Source organism: Podarcis filfolensis (genome assembly GCF_964270895.1).
Source record: "Podarcis filfolensis genome assembly, chromosome: 6".
Lineage (NCBI taxonomy): Eukaryota > Metazoa > Chordata > Lepidosauria > Squamata > Lacertidae > Podarcis > Podarcis filfolensis.
The window spans coordinates 61,386,495-61,399,242 of record NC_139609.1 but is presented as its reverse complement, the minus strand read 5'-3'; the positions used below and the strand labels follow the sequence as shown (position 1 = coordinate 61,399,242).

General features: G+C 41.5%; 1 protein-coding gene across 2 annotated transcripts in view; it reads left to right on the top strand.

Moving 5' to 3' along the window:
• Positions 1–12,748, top strand: part of PLXNA2 (plexin A2) — a 404,642-nt gene that overhangs the window by 379,700 nt on the left and 12,194 nt on the right. Inside the window, exons 28-30 of one of the 2 annotated variants that reach the window (XM_083617292.1) lie at positions 3,143–3,333; positions 4,237–4,406; positions 12,082–12,294. In XM_083617292.1, coding sequence (XP_083473418.1) covers positions 3,143–3,333; positions 4,237–4,406; positions 12,082–12,294 — 574 coding nt within the window. Of the gene's footprint in view, positions 1–3,121; positions 3,334–4,236; positions 4,407–12,081; positions 12,295–12,748 lie in introns of both variants that reach the window. The other variant, XM_083617291.1, reaches the window with a different exon arrangement.

Here is a 12,748-nt window from a genome sequence, read left to right as displayed (position 1 = left end):
CAGCAAGCTTATTAGAGTTCTTACCTCTGGCTCTGAGGCATGGGACATGCTATCTTTTTATTTTTTGTACACACAAAAATCACTGGGCAATCACTGGGCGCAGTCCAAAGCTGTACAATAGCTTTGATGCACACATAGATCACATCACATACCAGGATTGCCCCTTTCTGTCTTTGAGGGCTTGTCCACACCTCTGTTTGCCTTGCCACTGTCTCCCAGGAAAACCAGAGTTTACTGCTGAATCAGACCAAATGTCAAACGGATTTTCTATGGATTGCTGTTTGTTCTGATTCAGCTGTAAATAGCGTGTTTTGCAGGGGAAAGCTGCAGGGCAAATGCAAAACTGCTGGGACCTGTGCTTTCTAGGCATGGGACAGTGGAAGTGTGGGAGAGCCCTGAGTTATGAGTTGCTGTGCCTATGAAATGGGACTATCTGTGTGTATACCAGAACTAGAAGCATTCTCTTAAAGCAGTTACTCCTACAGAGCTGCTGTTTCTTCAATGCTCTATTTGAAATTTGTTGCAATGGGTGCAAATTTCAAATATCCAGGGTTCTCAGATGTCCCCCCTGAAATTATCATAAAATTAACCAATTTGGTAAGAAATTAGGCCGGCCAGCAAAGGACCTATTCAGATGTTATCCTTTTGATGTGTGCATCAAAACTTGTGCAATTCAGCATTCCCGACCCTGCTGTCCTCTGGATGTTCTGAGCATCAACCCTGGCCATTTGCCATGGCCATGGGTTGGGCTGCTGGGAGATGTGGTCAAAAACATCTAGAGGGCACCAGGGTGGTACTGTACACCTAAAATGTAATTTGTGACTAGACCGTGGCTGTTTGGGAAATGGCTGTGTCTATTATTCTCACGTTTTGGTTTGGGGAAGAAATCAGTGGGTAATTTTGACTCAGCCCTAAAGTGGAAACTTGTGTATCCTCAAAGAGCCGTATTGATTATAGTTTGCTCTCAAGTGTGCACTCAGTCATTAACCCAGATATGCTGCTGTTTTGTTTGCAAGATACCAAAGAACTACATATTGCAGTAAAATGAGCTGCATGCCTATCCATTTTTAGAAAAGTTGAATAAATTATAATTGGTTATTGGTTATCTTTTTCTTGCAAGATAATTAATTATAATTTGGGCTTTATTATATTGCTTTGTTATTTGCTATCATTTATTCTCCTAATTTCCTTATGGCAATTATAAAAGGAATGTTGGGAGGTGATCAAGTCCTGATTGTGGAGGGCACAACTGTTTTATCAAAGAATCAAACTGGGATTGAAATTAAATAACAAATTTGAGAATTTGGACATATTTATTTTTGCCATCTGTTTCTGGCAAAAGTTTGTGTTGAATGAAATAATTGCTGTACATTTTTCTGTAACAAAAATGCTGAAATGTTTTGCTGAAGTTACAAGTGAAATGGATTTTCAGCTCTTTCATTCTGCTGGCTAGTTTGTGAGGAAAAGGTCTAAGTACCACCGACCTCTATTCATAAAAATTTCAAAATATTTATTTCAAAACACCAAATGAAAACTATGAAGGGAATACTTTGTAGAGACAGCACCATTACAACTATCTGCAACAACTTATCTCTGCTTGCAATTAACTGGGTTTGCATCCACACTATACCTGTAAGGCACATTCTTTCCCTCAAAGAATTCTGGGCCCTGTAGTTTACCCTCCACAGAGTTACAATTCCCAGCAATCCTTAACAGTGCCCAGAGTTCTTTGAGGGGGGAATGCTTTGAATATGCTTTAAAGTTATGGTGTGTAAAGGTAAAAGGTAGGTAAAGGACCCCTGGATGGTTAAGTGCAGTCAAAGGCAACTATGGGGTTGCAGCGCTCATCTCGCTTTCAGGCCGAGGGAGCCGGCATTTGTCCACAGACAGCTTTCCGGGTCATGTGGCCAGCATGACTAAATCACTTCTGGCGCAACGGAACACTGTGACGGAAACCAGAGCACACGGAAATGCCGTTTACCTTCCTGCCACAGTGGTACCTATTTATCTACTTGCACTGGTGTGCTTTCGAACTGCTAGGTTGGCAGGAGCTGGGACAGAGCAACAGGAGCTCACTCCGTTGTGGAGATTCGAACCGCCAACCTTCCAATCGGCAATCCCAAGAGGCTCAGTGGTTTAGACCACAGTATAAAGCCCTTTTGAGAGTTCTTCTGGGCAAGGACCCCTGATTTGGAGGATAGAACTCAAGCTGTATTCAAGCAATATCAATATTGAACTATTCAGAGTCAGAAGTTGCCATTAGAGCATTTGCACACCAAGTCTCCACAGTTGTTGCTAATATTGATATTGATATCTCTGATTGCGCAGATGGCATGCAAATGAAGCCCTATTTACTCTCTCTGCATTTGCATTATGTATTGGTGCAAAGCTAGATCTAAAAATAGAATGATTCAGTGCTCTCACCCCTTAATTACATCCACAGGAATATTCATATTTATCTGAGCATTAATCAAGAGTGAAGCTTCAGAAAATTTTGTAATGATTCACTCACTCGCCTCCTAATTTATGGGGATCCCTTTAATCCTACTGTCACCCAGAAGGGAAGAACAGCAAATTAAGAAACTAGCCTGAGCTGGTCATAGCAAAACAAGGATTTGCTTAAAAACAAGGCATAAGAAATATCAAACAGACGGACAGTGGCTAGTCTAGCTTTCATCTACTGCCAAAACAAAACAAAACCCTGTTCCAATCCCCTGGTGAATAATAGTAGACTCCTCACATGGCATGGGCAGATACTGCACAATTTGTCATCTTACATTAAGCTGCTACTGTGTGTAGTAGCTATAGTAGCCAAGATTACTTAGGTTTAGAAGGTTTTGTTTTCAATTCTAACTGGATGGCGACTGTGTTTCACCTAATCAGTTCTTTTATCCAAGGTCGTGTGGTTGCACATAATGGTGCCCATATCCATCATAAAGTACAAAAAATATCTGGCGTATTTTGCAATAGAATGGCAGACTGTTTGTGAAAGACTGTGGCTTGATAGTGTGTTTTCATTGCTCTTTAAATAAGCCACTAAATTTGCCTTCACTGTTAGAAAATTGTGGACGAAGTAAGACAGAGATATAACCAAGCCTGTTTTCCTTTTGTGCATCACCAGCTTCTTTTTCCTCCTGCCCAGATTCCACATTTCGGTACACAGGCAGCCCAGACAGTCTCCGTTCCAGGGCTCCCATGATTACCCCAGACCTAGAGAGTGGGGTGAAAGTCTGGCACTTAGTCAAGAACCATGACCACGGTGACCAGAAGGAAGGTGATCGGGGCAGTAAGATGGTGTCAGAGATCTACCTGACAAGGCTGCTTGCTACAAAGGTAATATCAATTTCTGTTGCAAAGCTCCCAAAGCACCGTCCATGCAAAACTGTGGTATATTAACCAGTAATGTTAACAAAGAAACATCAAAATCTGTTTGGGAAGCAGCATATTAACTGGCCACCTGTAGAGCTTTGTGAAAATGAGACCATTGTTCTCATTATGCTTTTGGGTTGCTGATGAACAGGTGAAAAAGCAACCCTCTTGCACCTTAAAGCTTCTTGCACCTTAAATGTCACCCCAGGGTCCCATATTTTATTAATACTTGACTGGCTGGTCCAGCACCAGAGTTTTGATCCTGTATCTCTTTTTCATCAGTGCATGAAGCAATGGTAAGACACAAGTGAGTTAATATTATTATTCTTCCGGGGCAGTCGCACGTGATCTCACTTCCAATACTTTTTGCAAAAGTTTTGGAATGATCACACTGCTTCATTTCCAATCAGTGTCTATCCTGTAACTTCATGCTGAAAACCTGTAACTTTTTATATTGCATATATTCTGGTTTGCTTTTATCCTGCTTTTGTTGCAGACAGCAATGGGGAAGCACCTAAAATGCCAAACCACATATATTGCACTATTATTGTATCAATAACATGCTGTAGAATACACCTGCAATTAAACACCAGTTTGGATAATATATATAAATTTTTGTGCTTTCTTTTAATGTTTTTATTTGCCGCATTCTGGGATTGTTTGTAACAATGAAGACTGAGTGGCACATATATTTAAAATAACTATCAGTTAATAATAACAGGGACAGCTTTACAGTCTGCAAATGAGTCTGTGACGTTACTGAGGCTGGTTCAGCTCAGCCCTGCCTATCCTAATACTGTCCTGCAACTGCCTCTGCTGATGATTTGTGGCCAAATACCCTCACACTCTCGTCTCTGCTCCCATCAGGGTACGCTGCAAAAGTTTGTGGATGACTTGTTCGAGACCTTGTTCAGCACTGTGCACCGAGGCAGCGCTCTCCCACTGGCCATCAAATATATGTTTGATTTCTTGGATGAGCAAGCGGATAAGCACGGCATCCACGACACTGACGTGAGGCACACATGGAAGAGCAACTGGTGAGAGGGGTCAAAGTTTATGAGTGTGGACAAAAATTGCTGAGATATGGGAATGTGTAAGCCCTTGTGGTCAGAGCAGGGTTTGTCTCATTCAGTTGGAGGCCTCCTGAGCCTATTACAGAACTGTCTAGATCATGTCCAGCTTGCTTTCTGAAGGCAAACACAGTTTCGGATTCTCCATATTGCTCTAAAAGTAGACGGAGCCATTTTTTTACTTGTGAACTAGCATGTTTTGTTGCATTTCGTGGGGCCTTAGGCATACATTTTTCACAAGGAGAAATCCTTCTGCCAGCAGATCTATTTAGTTAGATACCGACCATTGATTTGAGATGCCTGAAACACCCATGTAGGTTTAACAGTGTAGCTCTGCTCCTGACTCAGCCATTTCATGCTGCTTTGCTACGCTCCCTCAGCCCTATTCATTCCATTCAATCCATCATGCATATGTGTAAGCTCAGTCCTGATTTGAGTCACCGATGCTCTAGCCCAGCCATTTGAGTTCCAATGACCCAACAAAAGCTATGCCAGCACAGCCCCACGGTGCCTTGCAGAAGCTTACATGGTGCCACAGAAGAAGTCTATATAGCAGAGTCTTCCACAAAGCAGTCCCCTTCCTCCTTAATTTAAAATCATAATCTCTTACTTTTTAAAATGGGAAACATCAGTAGGGCTGCCATACATCTGGGTTTTCCTGGACACATCCAGGAATTCGGCTGGAAAATGGCGTCCAGGCAGATTTTCAGCAAATCAGAAAAATGTCTGGGAAAACCCAGATATATGGCAAGATGGGTTAATTTTTTTTTTAATCCTTTAAAAATTCAGGTGTGAAGCAGGGCCAGTGAGGGGTGTGGTCTGGGGACAGTTCTGAGGACCAGATAGAAAGGCCCAGAAGCCCCAGGCCTGACGTCTGCCCCCTCCCCCACTCTAGGAGAAGCAGGTAGTATATGTGAGCAAGAGGAGTGTAGCTGTGCTTCTTGAAAGGAATGAGAAGGGGAAAAAGGAAAGGGAAAGGACTTTGTATCACAGGAAATAGCCACCAGGGAAGCTGCAAACCACCTCTGGTATGACTTGGAGATAATAAAAAGATAAAACCAAGGCAGAATGTGCTCTCCTTGATATAGCTGGGCATTTCTGGGCAAATCTGAACTGTATTGAATTGCCTTGTTCAAATTCATAGTGCAGTGGAGCAGGGGCAGCCAAGGGAAGGCAAATTCAGAGACTCAGATTAAAGTCTGTTCATTGTCTAAAAGCCTTTCAAGCTTGAAACAAACAAAAGAAATAGTTCTCCTGAAAATTCTTATTTGGTTACTCCTGAAAAAGAAAGTGGATTTCATTGTGCTCAGATCCATTTCTAACTAGGTACTTATTCTTACTGGAAGTATTTAAGTAGAGTTGCTGATTCTTTTCCTGTTCAGCTCTTTTTTTCTAATATTTTATGCAGCTTTATAGTTGTAGCACCATCTGCTTCCCTCGGACAACAATACAAATTACGTCCTTGGTGTCTTGTGCAGAATTTACTGTGTTTAAAACTATTTCTCTAGCACAGAATGATCAGATTTGCTTAAAGAGCAGTCACATAAAAACCTGCCAGCCTCCCTATCAGATCAGCACCAAAGCTACCAAAAAGAAATACAATTTCAATTTGTGGTCTGCTGGCCTGTCAATACTCGCATAGCCACAACCCATATTCTGGTTGATGGCCACACTGGCAGAAACCTAAGCTGATAGTAGCCTAGTTCATCTGAAGCTGTAGTGACCATTTGCTCAACAACCAATATGGAGAAGTATCTGAATCAGGAATGATTTTCAATGTTTGAAGTAATGAAAATAGACTTCTGAGGCTTTCAGGACTAAAGGTACAATAAAGGACACACTTATTTCTACTCCATCCAGCAGAGGGCCCTGCTTCACCAGATTCACTATTTTGTTCTTGACAATGATAAAACCCTAACACTTCAAAGAAAGCACAAGATTTGTATTAGGAAAGTGTGGAATAATTTGACCTCAACGTCGCTCAGTATATAGCCATTTATTTTCAGGACAGAGGCTTGGGATTGATTCCTACCTGTCTCTCTTTAATTATTCCAGCCTTATTAATTATTCCATTACTTGATAGTGTTATCACATCTAGAGCTGATTGAGTGATGCTCTCTCAGTCAGCAGAGCCAGAAACACAATCCATGTTTGCTGAATTTGCAGAGAGGCGCCTAAAGGGCAAAGGCAGCGTTCTCCACTTTATCACTGAGAAGAGGTGACAGGTTTTGGAAAAGGCTGGACAGGAGCTGAGGAGGGGAAGCCAACATGAAGTCACCCTAAAAGTGCAGTTGTACCTAAGACCAGGGAAGGACCGGAGCTCAGTGGAAGAGCATCTGCTTTGCATGCAGGAGGTCTCAGGTTCAATCTCCAGCTAGGGTTAGGGGAGATCTGTATCTGAGATCGCAGAGAGCCACTGCCAGTCAGTGTAGAGTAGAATATAGACAAAACTCAACTCTATGGACCAAGGGTCTGAATCCATATAAGGCAGCTTCTTACGTTCCTAAGACTCTGCCAAATGTTCATTTTAAACCCTTATCACACCCCTGTACTTGTGGTAGGGTGGGGCAGGCTGTAACTATTTTGTAAATAAATTTTTATTGGTTTCCATAGATGCATTGCAAGATCTAAGTAGACAAACTAAACATTAGCATAACAATTACTTGGTTGCTGGTGAGATCCCAAGGGGGAAGCCTGTTATTATTAACATGCATGTTTGAGAGCTTCCCCACTCTGCAGTTTGTCTGTCCAAACCCCCAAAACCTTAAAAATGAACTTTTAGGAGATGAAAGAAAAGTCTCAAAGGGGCTATTGGAAGTAGAACAAAAACAACTTGAAAGGATAGTTGTTACTTACCTTAGTTGTAACAACTACTTAGTTCAGTGGTTTCCAAACCCTTTTATTGCACATGAACCACTTGAAAATTGCTGAGGGTCTTGGAGGGCCACTTAATAATTTTTTCTGCCTTTTGTAGCAATTGTAATGTGCAATCGTATTTTTACAGACGCACTACAGATCACCTGAATGTGGTCCATGGACCAGTTAGGGAACTCCCGACTTAGTTTGAGCATCTAACAGATGTGACTGGTCAAGTACCCACTTCCCAAGTGTGTTTGATGAGTTTCACCCAAAATCTTGCTTACGAGATAGGGTGTCTGAGAGGAGGTCATGCTTCAATCAAGTACAACTGATTCAAGCAGCAGTTTATTCCACACTTTCAGAACAATTGCTGCTTTTACATCTTTCTCTTGGCTTTTATTTTAGGATTAAGAATTCCCTGTGTTAGAAATTTACCATTGGAAGGAGAATAAAAGCTCATACGTATACCAAGCATGAACCCCAGACAATGTGTGTGTTGTGTGTGTGTTCTTCAATCCCTTGTGGTTTGAAAAGCCTCTAATCATCCTGTCTGCCAAAGCCAGATTCCCTGCTAAGGCAGTAGGGAGCTAAAAACAATTTAACAGAAGCTTTAGAGGAATGAGTTATTAGGATAAAATGTTGGAATCTGGAATAAAATGACACATCTTAATGCTACCAAGTGGTGCTGATGAGGAGAGATTTCCACCCCCTGTGGCTGCCAGACCCCATGAGCCTTCAGTACGGAGAGATCCTCAACCTGATCTCTGCATACAGCAGCTGGGGGGGGGGCGGAATCTTGAAAGGAGAGACAGACACTCCTGTGTCCAAATTCCAACCGGCATCCAAATCTTCCCCTTTCAACTGTGATCATGCAAACACACAAAGCTGCCTTACACTAAGTCAGATCATTGGTCCATTTAGCTCAGCAAAAGTGTCCACTTCCTCCCTGCCATCTGAGATATTTTAACTGGAAATACCAAGGATCGAACCTAGGGATAGATTAATCTCTTTCCAGCTCATGTCATTTTTGCATCTTTTTTAAACATACAGTAGTCCCATTCCATCTCTGCATTAATCTGTGAATACATGTCTTAATTGTCTCAAAATGCATCTTGAAATACATATTTCAATATCTATTTAATTGTGCAATTTCTCTCAAAACACATTGTTTTGATTTATCTCAAAAATTTATTTTGGTTTTAAAAAAACAAAAAACTTATTTTGGTATGCTCAAACTGCTAAGAACTGTCGCACAACATTTGGAGAAGTGTACAGTGTATTGCATAGCTAGGTTCCAATCCACACATTAGTCCAAGAGGTCATTTGGTCAGGGCAATTTGGTACAGCAATTTGTGAAGACAGAATTCTTCAAATCATCTTAGTTGGGCCTTGGATTTTCTACATGCAAAGTTGGTATCCTGCGATTGACCTGTTGCCCTTTCCCGAGCACTCAGATCCTGCCACAGCTGGACTCAGGAAAAGGAAAGCAAGAACTTAATATTTATTTCATGGTTTTAATTTGTATGCCTGCCAGATTGCAGAGACTTGCAGGAAGCATTTTTGGAGTGGGCAAGTTCCCCTTTTTGACCTGCTTTTTGGCAGCTGCTGAATGATAAATTGAGGGGTTTTTTCCAATCCTCGCTGCCACCACACTGCCAGCAGCAACTTGCTTATGTGAGACAGAACTTGCCTCTTTCCAAATCTATCTAGTCCTTCCTAGTATCACCCCCCCCAGTACATCTGCTACATTTGGAGCTGGCTAGTAATTACTGAATTTAATGATTGAATTTAATGCAGAGGGTATCATAAGTGATCTAGAAAGAAAAGCATGTTGTCCCAGGCCTTCCAAGAAAAAAAACTTAAGATGCCTTGCACCTTTTCTATGGGATTCTCTTATGCCTCTTTTGGATTCGTTCATTCCCACAGCACATATACAGCCTGGCAAATAGTGCTATCAGCCAGGGGGAAGCAGTGCTGTTTTTACAAATGGGGAATCAAACTCACTGAGATTTAGGACCATGCCCGGCATTAGCAGCAGATTTTGGCAGTTGACCCAAGCTGCCCAGACTATTTAGTGCTAGTGCACCATCTTTTTTCTTTCCTGGGTGTTGTCGCTCCACTGAAGGAGGGGTTACTCTTATCCCCTGATTGTCCCGAAGAAAGAAAGATTTAAGCATTATAGTGTTTTGTAGATTGAGGTGTTTTACTGGTGCTGTGAAGGTCAGTCAGGAGAAGTGTTGAGTGAAGTAACTGAAAGTTACTGAAAGAACAAGGTTGGCAATTTGTTGGGAATTACACTCTTTTGCAGACTGGGAAATGCTTATTGGACAGAATCCAAGTTGGAACAGCAGAGAAACAATCTAGCTTAGCGTTGGGTGCACACAGTAGTTCATCTTTATTAAAGCAGGATTCCCTGTCACATGCTCAAAAGCTAGCAGGAAGTGGCAGCTTTGTTTTGATCCTGCCACAGAGGAAAGTGAATCATATATTGCAGATGCCTAGGATTTAGAAGGAAAGCCTCTAACTCGCTGTCCAAGAGGACAGGGCAACAGGCAGTCATCCTCTGCATTTTGTGGCAGGCATCTGGCAAAGCAGTAAGAAAATGGCTAAAAGTGCCCTATGACTTTGTAGTGTGAAACAGACGCTGCAAGTCTTGAGCTGCATGAACAATTGGGAGAAAGGGTTCTAGAGATTTGTCAGAAACATGTCTCAGTGTTGCACCTCATCATGAACACAGTCAAAAGAAACTTGCCTGTGGTTATGTTCCACTGCTGACACAATTTAAGGAAAGATGCAAGGAATTAGCCCCTGTGTATTAGTAAAATGCAGTGTGCAGGAGTTTAGCAGCCAGTCAAGTTTCCTCAAGAACAGCAGTGCTGTTTGTGACTTATTCCTGGTTCAGCTCATGTATTTATTTCTTATGTCTTTAACACAACTGATCTATTCACTATAGAACAGAAGCCCAGAGGCAAAATCTCCCTGGACAGGTATTCAGGAGGGAATCAAGCCCACAGTGGGCAGTAATTTCCCCTGGAGATTCATGATCCCTCTAGTACATTTTATGATTGTGTTTGTCAAACTGAACTCTTTTTAAACACTGGAAAATAACACATTTTCAAGCCCAACTATGACCCAAAATTGGGCATATGCTCTTAAGTCTGCATTGATATTATCAGAAGCATGGCAGAATCTAGCCTGTCCCTAAACCTCTCATAGATACTCAGGATCACTACACTTTCCCCCCCAACCTTACCTTACCTGCTGACAGGTTTAGGCTTATTCAATTTATACTTCATTTCCCACTTTAAAAAATCTTGAAGTGATTTACAACCCAAGTAAAAAAATAAAAATTGCATAAACATTATTAAAAACAGATTTCACAGCACAATAGCATATAATTGCAGCCTAAATCTCCAGGAAAACATAAACATCTCTGCCTGACATCTGAAATGATGACAAGTTTGGCACCAGGGGAATTCCCTGGGGAAAGCATTTCTTGTGGTCTGCCAGAGGGAAAGAAGCAACTCAGTTTTCCCTCCTGGCATAGAAACATAGGAAATAGCCCAATCTATTCCGACTTGAAGTGGCTCTCCAAGATCTGAGGCCATCCCTTGCTTAAGATTGAATCTGAGAGACTGAATACTGAGCTAAATTAAAAACCCATTCCCTAGAAATACTCAGTGGTTAAGCAGTAGTGGGCTGCTTACCAAGAGGGGCAAGGCAGCAGAGAGGGTAGCATAGTGCAAACACACTGGCAGGAGCACAGGGTTGGCTCAGCCAGTGCATTTGCACTTCACCACCACCTCACCTCTCCTGGTAAGCAGCAGCGACTCATCTGCCAAGAGATTGGGTGAGCACCTCTGCCCTACCACACCACCTGCAGCTGTATTCAAGGCAAGAATTATAAGTCACCAAGTTTACTTTCTAAACCAAGGAATTATCAAGTATGGCAATATCACTAATTTTCTCCAGCAATGGATGAAAATAGCTGTTGACATGCTTAGGACCAGCCATTATTCACAAACTTCTGTAAAGAACATTTATGCAATCAAAATGTATAGTTCTCTTTCTGAGGATGGTTACCTGGAGTTTGAAACAGATACTCATTTTTTTAAAAAATAGGAACACAGAGTTTTTGTTTTTTCTCAGAGGATAATGTTGGCCTTTATGAGCAAAAGAGACAAGCAAGTAAATGAACACAACACCGGCTCTCTTCAGATCAATTAAAAATTAAAAAGAAGGGCTGACACTCTCTAAAAAAACTTATTGTGAGTTGGCTCTGGGTACATAGGCGAGCCTATTGGCACAATATATGCAACAGGAACCTATTAACATATTAAAGGCAAACACATACCCATTTGGAGAGTAGCCATAGAACAGGATTTGCACAGAACTGGCTAGAAGACATAATCACTCTAGTGAGTGTTCAGCACAAAAAAAACAACAAAAACAGTGCAACAAGAAAATCGCTCAAATTTGATTTTGTGTACTTTTCCTAACATCTTACAGGAAAACGATTTTGAACTTGGCTGCAGTTTACTTCCCATTGTAATCTGGTTCTGATTCTTTTTCTGTACTGCTTGGAGCCTTTCTTACTAAACATATACCCTTAATTTTTTGTGGGCATTGCATGCTATTTTGTGAGGGAGAAAGGAAGGAAGGAAGGAGAAAGAAAGAAAGAAAGAAAGAAAGAAAGAAAGAAAGAAAGAAAGAGAAAATTTTGGTGAGAGAAGATATGTTATTCTCTTCCTTGAACTTGTAATGTGTGCTTATGTTTCTACAGCCTTCCCCTCCGTTTCTGGGTGAATGTAATTAAAAATCCACAGTTCGTCTTCGACATCCATAAGGGAAGTATCACAGATGCCTGCCTCTCAGTCGTGGCTCAGACGTTTATGGATTCTTGTTCCACCTCAGAGCACCGTCTGGGCAAGGACTCCCCCTCCAACAAGCTGCTCTATGCTAAGGACATACCCAGCTATAAAAGCTGGGTAGAGAGGTAAGTGGGGATCAATGAATGCCTACTATGTTGTGAGCTGCTTCCTCCAAATTTCTCCCAAGTATGCAGTTACTGTGGTACTTTCACTGAGAACTGCTGCATTGGGTTAGCACAGACAGAAAAGTGTTGTCTTCTTGTGTCATCAAATATCTATTTGCACATACTGGAAGTGTTGTAGTATTAACCACAGTGTCCTCTCCCATTCACGTTCTTGTTTTGCTTCCTAATGTACTTTCCTCTTTTTCTTTCAATTCATTCTAGTGCTGTTTTAGTTTTTGACTGAGCTTTCACTCTTTGATCATCAGTTGCTCTTCTCTCTTCTCAAGCTCCAAAAGTATTTCTACAAGTGGAGTTGCTTGTTTCGTTTTCCATTACTAAGTAATACAGGGTTGCTGTTTTTTCAGAAATAAGCAGTTGCTAGTTTTTATGTAATGCTGTTAACATGGCATGTGGC